The sequence below is a fragment of the Myotis lucifugus genome, unplaced genomic scaffold (assembly GCF_000147115.1).
Source record: "Myotis lucifugus unplaced genomic scaffold, Myoluc2.0 scaffold_104, whole genome shotgun sequence".
Classification (NCBI taxonomy): domain Eukaryota; kingdom Metazoa; phylum Chordata; class Mammalia; order Chiroptera; family Vespertilionidae; genus Myotis; species Myotis lucifugus.
This window is the reverse complement of record NW_005871152.1, coordinates 2,350,857-2,372,816: the sequence shown is the minus strand read 5'-3', so window position 1 is coordinate 2,372,816 and position 21,960 is coordinate 2,350,857. Positions and strand designations below refer to the sequence as shown.

The 21,960-nt window shown below is 39.0% G+C and overlaps 1 protein-coding gene across 1 annotated transcript in view; it reads right to left on the bottom strand.

Annotated features, from left to right (window-relative positions):
- Positions 1-4,185: 4,185 nt before the first annotated feature.
- Positions 4,186-21,960, bottom strand: part of DEUP1 (deuterosome assembly protein 1) — a 75,616-nt gene continuing 57,841 nt past the window's right edge. The window contains exons 11-13 of the mRNA XM_006092761.3: positions 16,041-16,237; positions 11,069-11,183; positions 4,186-4,362 (exon numbers count right to left, since the gene is read on the bottom strand). Coding sequence (XP_006092823.1) covers positions 4,186-4,362; positions 11,069-11,183; positions 16,041-16,237 — 489 coding nt within the window. The remainder of the gene's footprint in view (positions 4,363-11,068; positions 11,184-16,040; positions 16,238-21,960) is intronic.

Here is a 21,960-nt window from a genome sequence, read left to right as displayed (position 1 = left end):
ACTTCTGAACACGGCGTGGTTGATTCCTGTGGCGCTGGCCAAAGTTTCTGCCTGACCTCCCGCCCCTGGGAGGTCCTGGAGGTCATGAAAACGTTCCCCTCGGTTTTCCCTCAGCCAGAGCTCAGGAGGCCCATGGTCCATTCATTATTATCCTTGGGCCACAGTGTAGCCTCATTATAGGAGGAAAGAATTTGGAATGTTTTATCACTTAGGATTTAGCTCCTGGTGATGCTCCAGTCTGGGGGTTCAAAGGGTTGGGCAGAGTTGCAGTTGCTAGGTGGGCTTTAAGTCCTTGGGCCCGAATCCCTATTATGCTTCTACTGCATTGCTCTAGCCCGGGGGTTCTTGTGGTTTCATTGGCTCTAACCAGTAAGCACATGGCTAATGTTCTATAATAGATTCCTATTAGGCATTAGTCGAAACGTATAAAAGGACTGTGAAGATGCTCAGATGGTCCTATGTGAGGTCAAGTATGAGTGAAAACCTCCCCCATACCCACCAGCATTCAGGCAAATTCACAGTTTGTGCACTTTTCTGCAGCTGACAATTTGCTACGTCTAGTATTTTGTCATTGCACCCTAAACTACCTCCAACTTCTACTCTTGCCTTTGCTAGAGGCATCCCCCATGTCTGGATTCAATCCACTCACCGATTGCTATTTATCAAATAGCTCCCATGGCCAGGACCTGGGCGAGGTGCTCAGGGGAGGCATAGAAGCCTAAGAATAGCCCTCGCTTCTAGGAGCTTTCAGACGGGTCAGGGAGACAGGGGTCACATATATAAAGAGGAAATTTATGTTAATTGAGATAACGGGATGAGGAGGGGATCACTCCACATCATTGTTAAAACTGCAATTGATTATAGATTGCTTGGGTAAGATGAATGTTTGAGGCATAGCAGGGACCTAGACAAACTCATCTCCAGGGCAGGCCTCCATAGTTAGGCAGTGGAAGCTGCTTAGCTTGATGGCGGTCCCAGAGCGGGAGGTGATGGTCAGAGGCAGGTTGGGCTGAGTGTTCAGGTGATGTTAAGGGGGACTCTGAGGTCCACTTAGCCAGAGCAGCTCTGTTGACAGATAAGAAGACTTGCCTATAATTTTGTTTAAATGAAATTTGGGGATTATCTGTGATTTTCCAGCAGCCCCTCTCTCCCAAATTTGCTTAATTCCTAAACCAGTTAGTATATTCCTGGATCACTGAGAAGTAAAGGTATACACTGAGTGGCCAGATTATTATGACCACCCCATTAGTACTTCATTGACACTTCCAAAAATACTGAATATTGAAAACTTCCTAAGCAAATACTCTCAAGGTTTTATTATTATTACTAGAGGCCCGTTTGCAGGAAGATTCCTGCAAGAATAGGGCTTCGCTCCCGTCTCGTCTCTGCCATTCCTACCCCGCCCGTCTCTGCCACTCCTACCCCACCCTTCTCTGCCGCTCCTACCCCGCCCATCTCTGCCACTTCTCTCCTGCCTGTCTCTGCTACCTCGGCTCCGTTGCTTGGCTTCCTTCTACGGTGTCTTCAGTCTTCACTCCCAGCCGGTATATGCAAATTAGCTGCCATCTTTGTTGGTGGTTAATTTGCATATCGCTCTGAATAGCCAATGGTGGGTGTAGCGAAGGTATGGTCAATTTGCATCTTTGTCTATTATTAGATAGGATTATTATTTGCATAACTAATTCACTTCATTGTACTGATGGGGTGGTCATAATAATCTGGCTGGTCATAATAATCTGGCCACTCAGTGTATATTTAAGCCATTATGAGGCAAAAGTTAACTCAGAGCACACTTCCTCATTGAATTGACTTGCAGTGTTCAATGGCCTGATTGGGCTTTCTCCTGTTTCCCTCCTTCCACTCCTTCCTTCGTGTGGTAGCTAGACTGGCTTTTGTGGTGTGCAGGAGGCTATAGCCATTGGCATGGTTTCTGTAGGAAAATGAGTTCTGTGCTAATAACAGAGCAAATCTGCTTCTCCTTCAGTCCCTCCCACAACAACGTCTGGGCCAACTGCTCCGTGGAAGCCCTTTGGTCTGTGGAGGGCAGGAGAGGGGAGTGAGTGGGGATGGACAGCAAGGAGGCCTCCCTCCTCTCCTCCTCTCACAATGCAACCAGAGCTGCTTAATTTTTATCTTCATTATAGGTTGGGCTTCGGCATATGATTCCTTTGGAACACCAAATCCTATTGTTAAGCAAAACATATTGAAAACCACTGTTTTGAGAAAGCTGGTGTGAAGTAGAATCCAGTGATTTAAAAGAAGATTGCTGTGGGCTTGAAATAATAATCTGGAGGAGCAAATGTACTGTTAGTCCTGGTCAGCCTGCAGGGCCATGCTGTCTTGACTGCTAAATTCTAAGAACATAGTAGCCTGGATCTTCATTTCACCACCCAGCTTTCAATCCTGCCTTAGTCCTGAAGAGAGCACAGTGGCATCCAGATTGGGGGGATTATAAAGATAGACATACTTAAACTTTTGCCTTGTTTACATATGCATTAAGGATACAAAGGTTTTAGACTTTGTTTATGGGACACCCCTTCCCTAGATGTTTTTCCCCCCTGTCTTCATAACACTTTGTGGACGGATCACGAGAATTCTCGCTTCATATTACACAGTGTTTTACAAAGTATCATACTTTAAAACGATATTAGTTTGTAAGAACATGTGATAAATAACTGCAAAATGCAATGGGTATTTAATTTTAAAGCGTGCCTTTAACATTTATATAAAACGTTTTTTTGTAGTCATTCAATAGAAAGTTATCTGGCTACTGGGTGAAGCTAGCAATAAAACTACTGGTCTTAAGATAACACTGAAAATTATTTCCTTTGTGTCCAGGCTAGAAATGACTAAATAATTGAAAAAGTATGTTGACTTTTCTTATTTTTCTCACGGGGAGCTCTTTTGGGCACACTAAAGGCTTTGTACTCCTCTGATGTTTTTGTCATGAAACATGGCTCCTGTAGATACAGCCTTATTCACCATCTGCTTGCTTGTGACAGCTGGAGCCCGGCGTCAGAAGCCAGGCATTTCTGCCTCCCTTGCTGACCATGATTTCAGAAGGTTTCTTAACAGCTTGGTTTCCAGGAGGAAGGACACTAGCCTTGCTGAGTCACAGGCTTGTTTTGGGTTGAAATGAACAATGCCATGTGAAGGCTTTTTGCAGAGATCAAGAGCTATACAAATCCACACGGTCGAGTCCCCTGAAGTGATCAGGGCTCTGCAGTTTCACACAACAATGACACCTGTTATCTAAAGACATCTTGACTTACTTTTCAGTACATTGAGGCTTAATTTCCTTCAAGAGAAAAAAAAAACCCACTATAAAAGCTATGGGACTTACCTGGAGTAACTACATAGGGGTTTTTTCATCTTTATATAAATGTCATTTTAAAGAAAGAATAATGGATTATCATGCGCGCATATATGCAATGTGAATTTTATTGTTCACGACCATGCTATTACTGTTCTATAAAGATTTGACATTTGGGTTTCAAGTCCATGGAATTTTCATTCTTTTATTAAAAACAGGTATTATAACAACAATGCTTTATATTTCCTTTATCTTGTTCGTGTCCATGAAGTACTAGTATTGACAAGAAAGCATTAATATTTGGCACACATATTGCAGGTGTGTGGACAGCACATTCCATTGTGTTGAAACAGAGACATTACAAAGATGAGTGCAGAAACAGTAAAGCTAGGTTTTTTTTCTTCTTAATAGAAGTTTTAGGATGTTTACATACCTCAAAATACTTAATATTTTCCATTTTCACAAATCCTTGAGTTTTCAAACTAGTCCAACTGGGCTGCACTTGATTTATTTCCATTTGGAATAAATATAGTGCTGCCCTTTCCCTCCTTCTGTGTGGTTTCAGTGTACATGATTCAAGTGGGAATAAAACTTCACGTTTAATTCCAAAATATTCCTAGACTGGAAAAAAGGTGCTCTTTTGGAGTAGTAATGTTTATTTTAGAGTAATTCTATAGCCAAACAATTTATTATGTGAATGCAGATATACAGATAGCGTGATCGAACAAAATACTATGTTCTAGCTGCCTTACAGAAATGATTTACTCAAGAAAACAGAACAAAATTTCTCAGTTTCATTAATCAGCTTCGTAAATATTTTGCCAGAGCTTTTTTTGTTGGGGTGGGGGAACAAGTAAAAAAAGTTTGAAAGCTCATGTGTGTCTATTTTGTTTTAGCTTGGTGTATTTATTGAGAGTAAATTCTGTATGTCTTTGCAGTTCATCAATATGTGTATTTAGAAGTTTTTCAAGTTCTTTTGCTCGCTTCTCTTCCTCCATGAGGAAATGCTGCGTGGCCAGGGACGCTGGGAAGGACGTGTCTGTGGGAGACTAAAGGAAGAAAGAGAAGTTAGCCGAGGAGCACAAAGCCTTTTTAAATCTTCATACTTCCAGGCATCCTTCAGCCCTGGCATGTTGTCCAACACTGCAACCCTTAATGAAAGAACATACCTTAAGCTGAATTCCCTCTACCAGTGTAATGCAGTCCCTAATGACATCGGCAAGGAGCTAAAACATCACAGCTCTGATACATAAAAAAGCTCTAGAAGTGAATATTACAGTGTCCAACTGCAGATGCAGAGAGAACACAGTTACTGTGAAACTTACCTGAAACATACTCCACTGATTTGCAAAGCCAATGATTTTCATCTGAAAATAGGCAACCCTAAAAAGGCTGAAATCAGATTCTAGTAGAACGGGACGAAGAAAGCTTATGTAGGAAAATAATTAAGGATTACTTTAAAAGGGGGCTGACTGCTGCTAGGGAGTTATTTAGGTGAGGAGGGCGGAAGAGTGGGGAGGGCCATAGGCTGGGAGGGATCTTGTTTGTCCAATTACAGCTGAGAAAGCCTCAGTGATGGGTGCCCAGTTCCATCCTCCAGGTAATATGGAAGTGCTCATTTAACTGTGGCCTGTTTAGTGCGTACTTTTATTCCCTATCACACACACAATATCTGTGGCTGAGGAATAAAGGGTGATATTAGGTAATTTTATAGTGCTCATTAAAAATAATTTTTAAGTTAATTAAAAATAAATTGGGGAAATTTGTACTTAAACCTTCTAGTTCTGTGGTCAACTTTTGTTTTATTAGGAAGAATGGGACTTTATAAAGAGTTTGGAGAGTCAGCAGTTTGAATGCAGGTGAACTTTGTCACGGGGGGAGGGAGGGAGATTTAGTTCACAAGTCTGGCCTCCGCCAAAGTGTATGGGTGGTGGCAGATGATAGTGAAGTACCACAGTCTTATCCAAGAAATGGCCCCAGCTGTAGCTGCTGGGCCAGACACAGTATCTTTACTGCAATACACTGAGTGGCCAGATTATTATGACCGGCCAGATTATTATGACCACCCCATTAGTACTTCATTGACACTTCCAAAAATACTGAATATTGAAAACTTCCTAAGCAAATACTCTCAGGGTTTTATTTTTATTATTATTTGCATAACTAATTCACTTCATTGTACTGATGGGGTGGTCATAATAATCTGGCCGGTCATAATAATCTGGCCACTCAGTGTAGAATATCACAGCCTTGGGTATGTGGTATGCTGCTGTTCATCTGGCAAATGCATCCTTTTAATAATAAGGAGCAGGGCCAGCAGCATTAGCACTCACATGGCCTAGCCTAGACAACAGTGCACGTCCATGTTTTTGCCCCACTATTGTGTTATGTTAATGATGCTGTCACAGTCAATTCTGAAGGAGCCTGGGCCACCTGAACATTCCAAGGACTACAGACTATAAGATGTCAATCATATATTAACATTAACATCATGCTAAGACCCGATGAACAAGAAGTGGTAAGCATGTAGAAGGCTTGGCAAGACAACACAGACTCCAGAGAGTGAAAGACAAGCCTCATAAGCAATTCAGGGGATTCACCCGGTGTTTTCAGGTGTCCAGCATAGCCACATATCTCCTCTTCAGCACAAACTAATGCACCTTGAATTTTTATCACTACGAGAGAAGCACAAGGAGCAGGGAATCTAGATGGGTGAGGAGATGGTGCGTATCAGTTAAGTCCTTGAGACCAATTGCAGCCTCAAGGAAAGTAGTTTATAGCTCTAACCAGATATTATGATCATCCAGAATCTTGGAGAAGCTATGCCTGAAAGGAATGAACAACATGGAAAGGATGCTGAAGGCTCCCCTTCACCAGGTGGTGCATCTACCCTGCAGCATGTGGGTGTTGACTGCTAATAGCTTACAGCTCGCCACTTCTCTGGAGACCTGCCCTCAGTTGCACTGGAGCCTCCTGCCTCATTGCAATCCCTCCTTCAGCGCATTCCCTCTCAGAGGCAAGCCTGATTGACACAGGGGCACAAAACACCAGACTTCTTGTCCTGCCGGGGAATCAACTCTGTCGTGTAATCCATGCTCCAAGCTCCTGGTGAGATCAGGCTAGACCAGTGGTCGGCAAACTCATTAGTCAACAGAGCCAAATATCACCAGTACAACGATTGAAATTTCTTTTGAGAGCCAAATTTTTTTAAACTTAAACTATATAGGTAGGTACATTGTTATTAACTTAATTAGGGTATTCCTAAGCTGGCCTTTGCTAAAAACGTCCTCAATCTAATTGAGGTACATTCTCTGAGGTCGACCCCTTCCAACTCTCCCATCCACACTCGTCTTGTATACTTGTTTCGTCTATCTCCTTATGTTCATCCTCTCTATATGTCCAAACCATCTCAACATACCTTTCTCAATCCTCGACACTACATCTTCTTTCATCCACAACGTTCCCTAAAATTAACTTAATAAACTTTACTGAAAGTTTTAAGTCAACTTCGCACTGTACTTGCACGCCCGCACATGGTATTTTGTGGAAGAGCCACACTCAAGGGGCCAAAGAGTCCCATGTGGCTCGTGAGCCGCGGTTTGCCGACCACTGGGCTAGACCGATCTTAACTGAGACCTCATTCTTATTTAGCTTTCCTTCCCTCCTCTCTTCTGCTGAGAATACTCTCTCAATAAATCACTTTCACAAGAATCTCCATCTCAGATTCTAGGGACCCTGACTGACCTCAGGCAGACAACATCGTAGATTCTCGCGTCAGTGACGAGGTGACATCAATGCCATATATTGAGAAAGGAAAACAGTAAATGGAGCCCATTAAGGATAAGGTCTTATTTATTTGTGATTCCCCAGGTTCTAGCACAGATTCTGAATTTTGAATTAATATATGAATGAAAAAAAATGCATTCTATTTTGAATAAAGCTGAGCTAGAGGTGACTAGGGACTCAGATTATCAAGTAGACAGTGGATATATCAGACCAGATCTCAGAAGGTAGGTCTGGATCAGAGATATACATTTGGAAATTATAATGATTAAAGCCACGAGTCTGGTTGAAATCATCCAAGATATGCAAATAAAAGAAGTTAAAAAACAGAATCCTGGGGAACACTTCATTTCAGGCACCCACTCCCGTGGTCATGTTCTGGACATTGATAACTGCATTGTTTACTAATCAATATTTTAAGCAAACCACATATTATCCTTCTGCCTTATTTAGTCTATAGCAAATACCACAATGGTGCAATATTGGAAACTTTCCCTTTGCAACTGACAATGAGAGAAGGATGCTGGAAAAACCAGTTTTACTACTCAACATTTACCCAAGGTCCTGATCAGTACAAAAGGCAAGAAAAAGAAAAAAGTATAAAGATTTGAAAGTAGAAAAACAAACTGACATTATTTTGATTTCAAATACAAATAAATTAGAAAGAATCTCCAGGCCTGGATTACATGTATAAATTCAAGTGAGTATTTACCTGGGGAAAAAGATTGAGAATCCTACTTTGCACCATTTACAAAAATTAATTCCAGATGTAGATCTAAATATGAAAAGTAAAGAGCCAAAGCTTCCAGAAGGAAACATAGGATAATCCTATATAATGAAAGGTGAATATGCAAATTGACAGAACAGCAGAAAGACCGGTTGCTATGATGCGCACTGACCACCAGGGGGCAGACGCTCCACACAGGAGCTGCCCCCTGGTGGTCAGTGCGCTCCCACAGGAGGAGCGCCGCTCAGCCAGAAGCCGGGCTCACAGCTGGTGAGCAGAGAGGCAGTGGCAGAAGCCTCTCCCGCCTCCAAGGCAGCGCTAAGGACCCCTCGGGGGATGTCCGCCTGCTGGCTTATGAATATGATGTGCATGAATGTCATGCATGAATGTTGTGCACCAGGCCTCTAGTATTTTTATAACTTTGGGACAGGCAAAATTTTTAAATAGAAGATCTAAAAATATTAACTATAAAGAAAAAGATGCATAAGTTTGTATTAAAATTAAGAACTGTGCTCATAAAAAAAATAAACAAAGGAAAAATAAACAAATGGGATGACATCAAACTAAAAATGCTTCTGCACAGCAAAAGAAACCATCATCAAAATGGGAGAACATATTCACCATTTTACACCTGATAAGGGGTTAATTTCCAAAATATATAAAGAACTCATACAACTTAGCAAAAGGAAGACAAAAATGGGCAAAGAACCTGAATAGACACTTCTCCAAAGAGGACATACAGATGACCAATAGGCATATGAAAAATGCTTAATGTCACTAATCATCAGAGAGATGCAAAGTAAAACTACAGTGAGGTATCACCTCAGACCTGCCAGAATGGCTACCATCAACAAATCAACAAGTGACAAGTGCTGGCGAGGATGTGGAGAAAAGGGAACCCTAGTACACTGCTGGTGGGAATGCAGAATGGTGCAGCCACTATAGAACACAGTATGGAGATTCCTCAAAAATTTAAATATGGGACTGCCGTTTAACCAGTGAACCCACTTCTAGGAATATATCCTAAGAATCCCAAAACACTAATCACAAAAAATATATCCACCTCTGTGTTTATAGCAGCATTATTTACAATAGCTAAGATCTGGAAACAACCCAAGTGCCCATCAGTAGATTAATGGATAAAAAAAGGTGTGGTGCCCTAATCGGTTTGGCTCAGTGGATAGAGGTCAGCCTGCGGACTGAAGGGTCCCAGGTTCGATTCTGGTCAAGGGCATGTACCTTGGTTGCGGGCACATCCCCAGTAAGGGGTGTGCAGGAGGCAGCTGATCGATGTTTCTCTCTCATCAATGTTTCTAACTCTCTATCCCTTTCCCTTCCTCTCTGTAAAAAATCAATAAAATATATATTTTAAAAAAAGGTGTGGCACATTTACATAATGGAATATATGGTGCTATAAAAAAGAAGGATCTTCTACCCTTTGCAACAGCATGGATGGACCTGGAGGTTATTATGCTAAGTGAAATAAGCCAGCCAGAGAAAGACAAATATCACATGATCTTATTTGTGGAATCTAATGGAAAAATAAATTAATGAACAAAATGGGTCCAGCCCTGCTAGCGAGGCTCAGTGGTTGAGCATCCACCTGTGAAACAGGTCATGGTTTGATTCCCGGTCAGGGCGTGTGTCCAGGTTGGGACATGCAGGAGGCAGCCGATCAATGATTCTCTCTCATCATTGATGTTTCTAGCTCTCTCTCCCTTCCTCTCTGAAATCAATAAAATATATTTTTAAAAAACAAAAATATATTAAAAAATAAAAACCCAAAGAAACCCAAAATAGGTCCAGAGTCATGGATGCATGGAACAGACTGACAGATCTCAGAGGGGGAGGGGAAGAGATTAACCAAAAAACTTATATGCATATATGCACAGCCCATGGACATAGACAACAGTGAGTGAAGGCCTGGGGTGGGCAAATTGGGGACATCAAAGGGTGGGAAATTGGGGACATCTGTAATACTGTCAACAATTTAAAGAAAGATTAAGTGAAGAGGCAAGTAAGAGCGAGAGAAGATATTTTCAGCACACACAATCAACAAAGGGCTTATATCTAGAATATATACGTAAAGAACTTCTACAAATTAATAAGAATAAAGATAATCCAATAGAAACTTAGGCAAGAAAATTGAACAGACACTTTACAGTGGAAGATATCAGAATGGCCAGTAAATAAATGAAAAGGTGCTCATCCTCAGTAGTCACCAGAGAAATAAGAATTAAAACAACAATAAGATGTTACTAATCACTGACCATAAAAGCTAAATGTAAAAAGACCAATCACTATCATATGTTGGAAAAAATATAGAACAAAGAAAACACACATTATCTCATGTGTTAACTCAAATAGTTAGGAAAGCAGCTTGACAGTACCTCCTAAAGCTGACCTTATGCATATCCTGTTACTTAGCAATTCTGCTCTTTAGGTATACACCCAATGGAAATTATACACTTGTGCAACAAATGATACATACAGTGTTTTCAGTAGCATTGTTGTAATAGCCCCACACAGGCTATAAATGTCCGTCAACAGTAGAATCATTGTAGTATCATTGCATGCAGAATTTATATACAATGGAACACTAGACTAACAAAAATAGATAAACTATAGTATGTAAAACAACATGGATGATGAATCTAATAAACAGTGTTGAGCAAAAAAAGCCTGAAACACAAGAACATACCATTTATATAAAATTTACAAATGGCCACAACTAACTTATTATATTACAAGTCAGGATAATGGTTATCTTGGGAGCAAGTTGAAGGAGTGACTGGAGGGGGGGTGGGGGAGGGAGGCTTCTGGAGTGCTACGGCTGTCCTATTTATTACATGGGTGGTAATTACATTTATGTCCCCCTTCGTGACAATTCATCAAGCTGTCCAGTTCTGATTTGTGCATGTTTCTGTATGCATGTCAGAGCAACAGAAAAGATTTTAAACGGGCACAAAAGATCACTGTAGCTCTTTAAAATATAGAGATCCTTGAGGACTCATGGAATGTCCAGGGGTGAAGTCACAGTAATTCTGGCCTGCTCTAGAGGTGAATACCGTTGATTGACATATTTCATGGAACATTATGATTCTCTTTTCTTTTGTAGATAGGCATGGCCAAACCACTCATGCAGCAACACCTTTTTAACAACTATGTACACATCAGTATATCGGTATCAGTGTAAGCGTAATCACCTCTTAAAGAAAAAAAAAAATCCAGCACCTGCAACTCACCAGTGGGAATACTTCTTCATCACTAACCAAAGGACTTGTCATCTCTTTAATTTGGAACGGCAAAGGTGGCAACGGAGGCGTTGCACTTCTATTTGGCTCGCAGTCTGGGCTAAGCCTAAGAAAACAAGGAATGGATGTCAATGTTGCTACCAAGGGCACCTGTTTGTTTATGTAGCTAAGGATTTTAACTTCTCTGATGTCGAACTGGAGGAAAATACACCAAATGTTTGGGCTTGTTATCTGGGTATTTCTTTGATAAAAAGGCGAACGGATTAAGCAAACAAAGCAAAACAAAATTTATAGACCCAGATAACAGTATGGTGATTACCAGAGGGAAAAGGGGTTGGGGGCAGGTAGGAAAGGATATAGGAGGGATAGTGATGGAAGACTTGATTTGGGGTGGAGAACACACAATACAATATACAGATGATGTATTATAGAATTGTACACCTGAAACCATATAATTTTATTAACTAATGTTACCCCAATAAATTCAATTAAAAAAAATAATTCCAAACTGGGAGCAGACAGAGGCAAAGGGAGATAAAGGCAATGGAAGAGGTGTGGAACCGGAGGATGGGGGGGCCAAAGACAGGGACAGATGGGAAGAGTGTAAATGACAGCAGATGGAAGGAAAGGGGCTGCCAAGATAAGGGCCCAGTACAAACAGAAAAATAATTAAGGGCAATAAAAATAAAAAAATATCTATACTCATAAAAGGGTAATATGCTAATTAAACCAGGTGTCCTTTTGGACAAAGCCGCAGCTACAGATGGCGGCTGCTGCTGTGAGGGCCTGGTGGAGGCTCAGGCAAGCCTCAGATGGCAGCTGCTGCGAGGGCTGGGCCGAGGCTCAGGCAGCCGCAGCAGCCAGCAGTGGCAGCAGCAGCAGAGTTGGGGGCGGTGCCTTCCCCTGATCGGCCGGTCACCTCCCGCAGAGGGAGGCCAGACTGCAGCTTAGGCCCGCTCCCCACAGGGAGCCATCAGTAGGACATCCCCTGAGGGCTTCCGGACTGTGAGAGGGGGCAGGCAGGGGTGAGGGACGCCCCCCCCCCCCCCGCCTGCCAGTGCACAAATTTTCATGCACTGGGCCTCTAGTATAAAATATAAAAGGTATTTCTTTGAAAATAATTTTCCTGATGAATAATTTCTACTTAACTTAAAAGACTTAGAATGATTAATAATGAAGCAGAAAACTTTGTACAGTAATCGATAAAAATATTCTGTCATCCTTATTGCCTACATTGCTTCCCTCTCTGTTTTACTTTTGTATCTCTTTGCCACTTAATTAAATAACATGGAAACCAGTTTGAGAAAAATCTCAAAACAGCTAACAATACTGCCCTTGACAGTTCTAAATAGATAATTAAATTTTTTCTATTTTACGTTACCTCACTGGCTTTCTTAACAGAATTATACTTTTTAAAAATTCTAGAACAAGTCATTCTCATTCCTTTAGGAATTAATACTTTAGAGCATCTTTTCAATTTAAATAGTCTCCTAAGCATCTCCACACTGTTGACCTTGAGCAGGTGCTTTTATCTGTTAGTTTAATGTTTCCACATATAAAAAAAGGTGTTTATGAGAATTGACCTCCACAATTTGGATGAAAGGCACAGTGCAGAATTTGCTGTTTGTGTTAAAATATACGGTTGAAAATGAGACTGAATAAAATACCAGAGAGGTTTTAAATTTTGGTATGCTGACTAAACAAATGAATAATGAAACAAAGAAACAAACCAATTTACCCAAAAATTTTACCCAAAAAGGTCTTAACAGTATGGGCTGTTTGGTACTAAATAAATATATTTCTGAGTGTTAACTCATGAAAATGGGGTTTAAATTGAATAAAAATCATCAGAGACCATGACAACATAAAAATCCCCTCAACTTAAAATTATTTTCTTTTACTATTAATTCAGTCTCTCCACAGGTATTGATGAACCCTTTTCAAAGCTTTCCTATTTTAATTTCACACAGTTCAAAAAAAATGTACATCATTTTTCCCTGTTCTCATCCAAAGACCATCTATATAGACTTGTTTCTTATTATGCAAACATTTTCAAAGCTATGCAAACAAACAGCAATAAAAGTTAAGTGAGGCATCTGTAAATTAGTCCATAAAAACAAACACAACATGTGTCCCATTTTTACTTATCTTGAAATACATCTTTTTTAAAATTCATCCTCCCAAACCATAATTACCATGGAAACAAAACAACAAATGAAGCTGAAATAACATGGTTTATGATGTGCACAATCAGATGAAACATCCCACAGTCAAACAGAATTATAACAATTGCATAGTACATCTGCATAGACCCTTCAGCTGCACCATTGGACTGAGGCCACCATTTATACTTCAAAGCACAGTGGCAAAAGTGAGATAATTATAGAAGTGATTCAAGAAATCTCTCTCTCTGTAATCTCAATTATACAGAGATTTCTGGGAAAGTATTATTTGTCCTAAATTATCTAAATAATTATCTCAATTATCCATTTTCCTTTGGATGCAGAGATACAGTTTGATGGTGTTAATGACTAAAATTGATATAGGAACATTCTTTTTATTGTAAGATCAATGAAATGCAGAGATTGAAAGGAAAGATTACATTATGAAGTAAAGTGCTTTTGCTTTAAATCATCTTTATAACTGACACGTTCTTCTAGAATCCAGCTATTCAAATACTTCATAAAACCACCTGGCATAAAATGCTAAGTAGATCAATGTAATAGCCATCTTAAAAATTATTTCCATTATCGTCTCCACCGGCCCTCTTTAAGGCCTCTGCCTGCGGTTGCCAGGAGGGCAGGATCTGATCGCTCTGTTGGGGAAAACTGGACCCGCTTGAGAGTTGGAGAGTTGAGTCAACTCGTGGCACAGTTTTCAGAGCTGTCTGACTGCTCATCCAATCCTGGCCCTGCATCAGTGTTCCCCAGGCTACAGGATAATGTGCCCAGCATGGGGCAGGAGCCCTGCACAGCTACGCTGATTACCTGCTTCCCGCCTCACCTGCTAGCACTCCACACAATGCTCCCTATTCTATGGACTCCTCATTATTTCCTGGCCCACAATGGCTCAGCCTGCTATGTTTTGCTTTTATGAGTAACACCATGGCACAGAATTTTCTCACCTTGCTTCGCTTCTAAATGACTGTTTCTTGACAAGGGATCCTGTGAGAGTGGTTATGACAAACCTGGTTATATGGGTTTTTAGTTTTAGAAACTTTTATTAACTAGACTTGAAGCTATTTGAATGGCTAATGTTTGTTGGTTACTAAAATTTTTCCAGTACATAATTTCACTTGTAAGCATATATATATATCTTAGAGATAAAACTCCACTTATTACAAAATTGACTTGCCATTAAAACTAGTTATATATTAATAGCTCTGGATACCACCCATGACTCCAAATTAGCTTATAAATTATTCTAAGCTTCAAACTCTAACTTAAAAATTAAAAAAATATTCAATACATCCTCACCCAATTAAATTACATTTTATTTATAAATGTTTTTAAAGTGCCAAATTACTGTGTTATTGAAAAGAAATTCCTTTGGAATATCATAAAATGCTTCACGTTTTAAGTGGATGAGCATGAAAAACGTATCACTTCTAACAGGAGTGAAAAGCAACAACAAAACCTGAGCTGCCTGAGTACATTGAAGTTTATTTTCATACTGAATCATACAAATCTTTTTTAGTTAAAAGCAGGAAGTGGCTAAAAATTAGAGTACAGGCTTTAACATTTTGTGGAACATTATCTTCCTATATTTTTACCTAAAAGCCTTTTCCTTTCTCAACTAGTTTAATAAGACCTTTTTGCATCACCCTTTTGATATGTAAATATAACATGAATTTTTGGATTTTTTAATGTCTAACAAATAGATATATAGCTTTTACTCTGACTTGGCTGAGCTGTGCTGTGAGGAAGAGAAAGAATACTTCATGTTTCACTTGCTAACTGTAATGGGTATGTGCTGTATAGTTCTCCACTGGTGAGTTCAGTGTCCTTGTATCTCAACAACTCTCCCCACAGTGCCTGTTACATGGCGATAATTTATTTGGAACATTTGAAGTGCTGTTTCTGTTAAAAACCAGGTCACTGGAGAACACTGAAATCAGACAAGGCATTAAAACAAATTTAATGAAACTCGCAGCAAACGAGAATGGCAGGACGCAGGCTTTGCAGCAAGCACGCTAGTCCACACTGCTTATTAAATCATTTCCTGCTGAGCCCTTTACCTCTTAGGCTGCTTTCTACGTCCCCTACTGCCTTGTTTTTGTCAGGACCTTCCGCACATTCTGTACCGCTTGACAAAGAGAAAAAAGGGGCAATCCAAACAATAGAAAACTTTAAAAAATAATACAAGGCAGAGGACCTGTCTTCTTGTTTAACTAACAACACCTGGTACCTTCATCTAAGGCTTTCGAAGTTTTTTCCAACGAACAAGGTTAGGAAACAATGTCTGCACCTAATGGGTGCTCTAACATACCTAGGGAGACCCTTTATAGTATCTCTAGGGGCCTGCTTTTCTCTCACAGTGAGCAAACTATAGACATGGGTCATGATGAGACCCATGGAAAAATGAGTCCACAGATGAGGGAAGCACTTTGCAAAGGGTTTACTCTATATTAGAGACTAGATTCTTCCACCCAAAGCAAGATGTGCCCATGTTAACTGGCCACCATAACTGAAAATCAGTCCTGCCTTGGGGGTGGGGGGGCGTGCCAGGTTCAGCTTTGTAACTAATTTACGGTAGCAGTCTGCCCATTTCACTGCTATATTTTGGAAGCTTTTGACAACACAGAATTTCATATAAAACAATGTACCTACACTATTGTTTTATCACTATAAAATAAGATTTAAAATGAAGAGGAAGTGTGTAAAGTTATAATTTGAATTGTTTAAAGATAAATTTCAATGCCATGTTCATACATTCATACCCTTATATAATGGAGCCAGCATACCTATATTCATTTTTTTCTATTTTTATTTGGTTTTGATAGGCATACTGCACCGGTTCTTCGTAGGTGCTGTGGTTAGCCCACACTGGTTTTCCACTGGCATGAAGTTTTGCAAGATCACTCCGGAGCCTTTCATTTTCATACTCCAGTTTGTTAATGGACGTGTACCTTGAATGTTCCCTGTTAACGCACTCCATGCTCTAAGAAGAAAAGAAACCATCACTGAAGAAAGTGTTCCTCGTAAGTGATGCATATTTTCTGTGCGTTTGGAAAGACCCTTTCATTTGAGTCAAGTGATGTGGCTCTATTCTGTGTCCCTCCTAAATGCCATTTCCCACCCTCACCTCCTCATGACACAGATACACAGTGACAGCTGCCGCTGAACACATTGCAATAAAAGCAACACATACACTACGGCCCATGTTCCAATAGAGAAAAAGGCTCACTCATGCACTGCATTCTCTGTCTCTAGAACAAGTTGGCTAGATTTAAGGGTTTTGTGTTTATAGGCTGTGCCTTCAATTGTTGATTAATACTGAACATTAATAGTAATGTTCCATTATTATTTGAAACAGATTCAATTTGAATTTTTTTTTCTGATTAAAGTAATGCATGTCATTATAGAAAATCCTATATTGATTCCCCACTGTTGGGTGATATAACAGGTTATATACTAAATCCGTACAGACTGGGGTATGATTCTGGACCACTCTACACCCTTCATCTAACAGTTGAGATTGTGCAGTACCACACAGTGTTGAGCAATATAGTTACATGATCAAGTGTTACTAACTGATAGGGGCAACCCAATTTTAATATGTCTTCAGAAGAGAATAGGAAACATATTTAAATCACAACATGAGAGGTTTAGAGCAAGAAAAAAAAAAGATTTCTGATGCTGTTTGAATTAAATGCTGTAAGAAGTTTCCTAGCCAGGGTCTAAACCTTTCTTCTCCCAAAGTTTTAAAAAACATTATATATTCTCACATAAACATGCTTTAAATGACTCTACATTGTCCTTTCTGGTCCTGTGATTCGAATATCTGTAAATTGTGCAGTTGCTGATTAAACAAGAGTTCTCTACTGTTGGAATATTTTAGCATAAAAAACGTACAGTGTATGAGACATCTGTTCTGACGCTCCAAATTCCTATGGTTAAACGCCTGTAAGACTATAGATGAGTAGTATGGCTTAGAACTTTCATTTAGAAGTTTTTAAATTTAGGCTTTCAGTGCATTTCGTGGCATGACACGTTAGGTATTAAAATCAGTACATATTAGGTATTCGAAATGTTTACCTACTTGTTTTGGTTTTGGTTTCAAAGGATAAGCCTTCCTACTACATTTTCTGTTTACTACCTAATGGATGCAGTGGTTCTCAACCTTCCTAATGCCGCGACCCTTTAATACAGTTTCTCATGTTGTGGTGACCCCCAATTTCATTGTTACAAATTGAACATAATTAAAGCATAGTGATTAATCACAAAAACAATATGTAATTATATATGTGTTTTCCAATGGTTTTAGGCGACCCCTGTGAAAGGGTCATTCGACCCCCAAAGGGGTTGCGACCCACAGGTTGAGAACTGCTGGATTAGAGCATCTTATAAATATGCATAAAGATCTCACTTTTAAATGAAAGGAAACACTCCAGAGGGCAAACTTCCCCAAAACAATACAGAAAGGGAATATGCTTACATGGCTTTTGGCTATGGTGCCCTTTGCCCTTTGGGAAGGAAGGTTATCAGAGATATTTCTCTGATTGTTAAGCCCTTGCCTGAAGTATGCCTCCACAGAGCTACACCAGTGGAGATAAGAGAGTCATGTGAGTCTGCTTTAAGAGAGAAAGGATTGTGTGTTCTAAAATTAGAGTAAATTTGTGATAAATATAAAGGAGGCAGAGTCCTATATTATGTTGCAATTCACAAGGGAAATATTCATCTGAGCAGATCTGGTTGGAAGAGGTCATGGAAAAGATTTAGAATGTTGCTCCTAAAAAGATAGCTACTATTCAAAATGTATAATCCTTCATGCTCTGCTGCTCAATTATAATTTTCTTCAAGCGTTTTCTTATTAAATTAGATTTTATCTGTGACTCCTTTTGGCCCAGTGTTAAGCTAATTAAGGATAATAATAATGATTTATTAAAAAGCCCACAATTTCTAAATGTACCATATTTAAACAAGTGTTGTGAGCATGGCCTGGAAGAACTACACAACTAATGCACTTACATGATTTATATTTAAAAGCATATTCTGCCCTGGCCAGTATGGGTCAGAAGTTACAGCATTAATTCGTGGGTCTTGGGTTCGATTCCTGTTCAAGGGCACATACCTAGGTTGCAGGTTCTATCCCAGCCCCAGTTGGGGCATGTGCGGGGGGCGACCAATCGATGTCTCTCTCTCACATGGATGTTTGTCTCTCTCTCTCTTTCTCCCTCCCTCCCCCCTTCCCTCCTGCCTCTCCTTCTCCCTCCTTCCCTTCCCTTTCACCCCTCTCTTCCACTCTTTCTAAAAGTCAATGGAAAAATATCCTCAGGTGAGGATTAACAAAAAAGTAAAATAAATAAAAACATATTCCATTTTCCTTGACAACAATGGTTTTTGACCTCTTTCATTTCATGTTTTTCTTAAATACTTCTCTGGCAATTTCAGGAATATATCCTTCACTAGATGGTTATCATGTGAAAATAGGCATTGCTTATATTCTACCTCTGTATTTCTGATGGCTTATTTTATAAGCCCCTTATCTCAATTTCTTTTTTCTTCTTCAAAAATTTAGGATTCTACAGTTTTAATCCATTTCTTTATTCTTGAAATGGCGAAACCCCTGGTGCCTGCACACTCTCATTAGGCCAGTTGAATTAACGAGGTGTCTGAATAATAGTATTTTGTATGCGCACTTATTTTAAATTCATGTATGTTTAAAAATAGTAGTTAGGCTAACAAAGAATTTATACAGAACTGGCTTTAGTCATATTTTATGGTTAGTATGCTGATTTTTCAGGCTGTTTTAGGTACTTCTGAGGGTCCTTATTTGTTATGCTATTATTGTATTTAGAAAATTTTATGGGTAGTGAAAAGCAAATTAGTCTTAAAAATTACCCTACATTCTGAGTCCTGATTAAATCTGGTTTTATGACACTTTCTTGAAAAGAGAGAAACTTGAATAACTATAAGTACAGGTCAAGTAAATATGGAATCACAGACATTACCATGATAGACTTGATTCTTTGTTAACCGCCCTGGAGCCGAATAAAGCTAAACACCTCCCTTTTCTCCATGCAGTTAAGTTTTTGCACAAATTCCAAGAATCTCACTGAGGCCTGAGGAAAACCTGCAGACCGGGTGGTCCATCCATCAGCCCAGCCTCCAGAGGAGAGGGGCTGCCCGGCCCCAGCATACACTGGGCAGTGCCGGTGCAGGCCTGCTGTTCCTGCCACCGTGAGTGCCTTTCTACAGTCCTTTTCCTGAGCGTAAATTAGCAGAGACCTTCACAGTCAGCCGAGCAGGAAAGCTCCCAAAGCTCCAGCTATTTAGAAGTAACTTACCTTAATATCAGTAACTTCACTTGTCTAGAAAGGAAAAAAAACTTTTTTAATATTATCCAAATACCACATATTTTAAAAGACATAAAAATGACGATGTACATATTTTTTTCCTTGCCTGATGTAAAATTTCAGCACCGATGATTTAATTCTGCATTTACTTGTTCATTTCAGTTATTTCAGAAGATATTAACTAATAATATAACAGTGGAATGAATTTAACACATAACAGATAGGAGTTTTCTTCATGACATCTTTAAACTGAGTGCTAAATAAGTGACATAATAGATTGTAAACTCTTAAAGAGCAAAGAATTCTACTAAACTCTTTTTTTTTTAAATTTAATAGACACTTGAGATTTTTCTCTTTGGGGAGTGGCTTGACTATTTCAGTTATCAAAGTCGATTCTAAATCTTCACATACAAAGAATAGGGAGCCGGTATAAAATCAACTTCTTTTATGAATTATAGTCATACATAAAGTATATACAACTAACTACTATTTTAATAAGTATCACACTGAGGGCCATACATCCATGGTATTCCATTTTATGATATCCAATTAACCAATCTTTAAACAAATTTATATTGTATATGTATGTGCTAAGGGCTACAGAGGTAATTAAATATGAAAAAGAGACCTTCCATTCATGGAGAATACAATAAAAAATTGAGTAGTTTAAACTAACATGTATGAAAAAATAGTGAATGATATAAAGTATAATTGTGAGTTAAATTATGTTGCACCAAGTAGGAACTCAAATGCTTTTTAATCAAGGAATAGCAACAACTATTTGGACTGAGATCACGTAGGAAGTGAGATAAAATGAGGCTCTTCTAATCTCTTTAATTATATTAGCAATGGTTTCCATGGTAATTTATTCATGCTTCTTAGACTACAGGTGAGATTCATAAATCTACAAATATTTATTGAGCCCTAACCTATATCAAACACTCTATGAAGAAAAAGTATTAAATATAATCCACTTCATTTCTAAAGAATTCTATGGCTGAAGAGCCAAAAATACATATAAATAGAAATTTCTTAAAAAAAAAAGATAATTCAAAATATTTTACAGCTAAGAGTGCTAAAGAAAGTCAAAGAAAGGAGAAATAAATGGAGCCTAGACTGGTAGGAGACAAATACATGGGAGAGTTAAAATTTAATCTAGGTTTATAAATCTAAAAGCTATTACTTTAAAATACTAATAAAAGAAATAATCCCATTGTGTGTCAGATTTAAGAAAACAGAGGGAGAGACCTAAATTGTACAAGCTGAGGAATAAGAAAGGAACATAAACACAGAATGTAGAAGAGATGAAAAGAATTGTAGGATATTATTACCTTTGATAATAAGGAAACAAATTGGAATGGATAAAGATTTCCTGGAAAAATACAAATTTCAAACAAGAAAAAACCAAGATAAAAAAAACCTAAGGAGAAAGGAAAATTGAATACACCAAGTATCTTAAAAGAGAATGGAAAAATAATTGAAGATTTACTGCATTGAAACTTCAATGTCCAGATGGTTTCACAGCTAAATTCTTTCTAACTTTTAAAGAACTGATATTTCTAATATTACTTAAACTCTTTTAGTCCACTCATAAAGATGGAAAGCTCCCAATTTATATTATAAAGCCCACATAATGTTAAAACAAGTAGAAAAAAAGAGAACTATGTACAAATATCATTTATACATACAGATCTTAATTTCTAAATAAAATATTACCACATAGAATCCAGTAATACATCAAAATTGTTCAAGTATAGCTTTTAAGGGTTGTATTTTGTCAACCCCTCGTACCTCAGAATGTGACCTTATTTGGAAATAGGATCTTTACAGAGCTAATCAAGTGAAAATGATGTCATTAGGATAAGCCCTAATCCAATATGACAGGTGTTCTATAAAAAAGGAAAATTTGGATACAGAGAAGGACATGCTAGGAGGGAAGATACAAAGACATGGAAACAGGACAGCCATGTGAAGACAGCTGACTGGAGAGATGCATTTGTAAGCCAAGGATTGCCAGCGATTGCTGGCAAATCACTAGAAGCTATAGCCAGGCCAGCAAAACCCTTCCCTCCAGGTTTCAGAGGGAGCATGGCCCTGTGGACCCCTTTGGATTTCTAGCTTCCAGAACTGTACAATAAGTTTGAAGCACCCAGTTTGTGGTACTTTGTTACAGCATCCCTAGCCACTGAATCCAATGACCAACAATGTTTACTCCAGGAATGCAGAGGTGGATCAATATTAGGAAATATCTGCCAACCATAGTCTGTGACATATCAACAAATTAATGAAAAACCACATCTATACTAATAATAGAGGAATATGCAAATTGTCCGGGACATTGTCACAGTAACAGTAACGGCCAGCA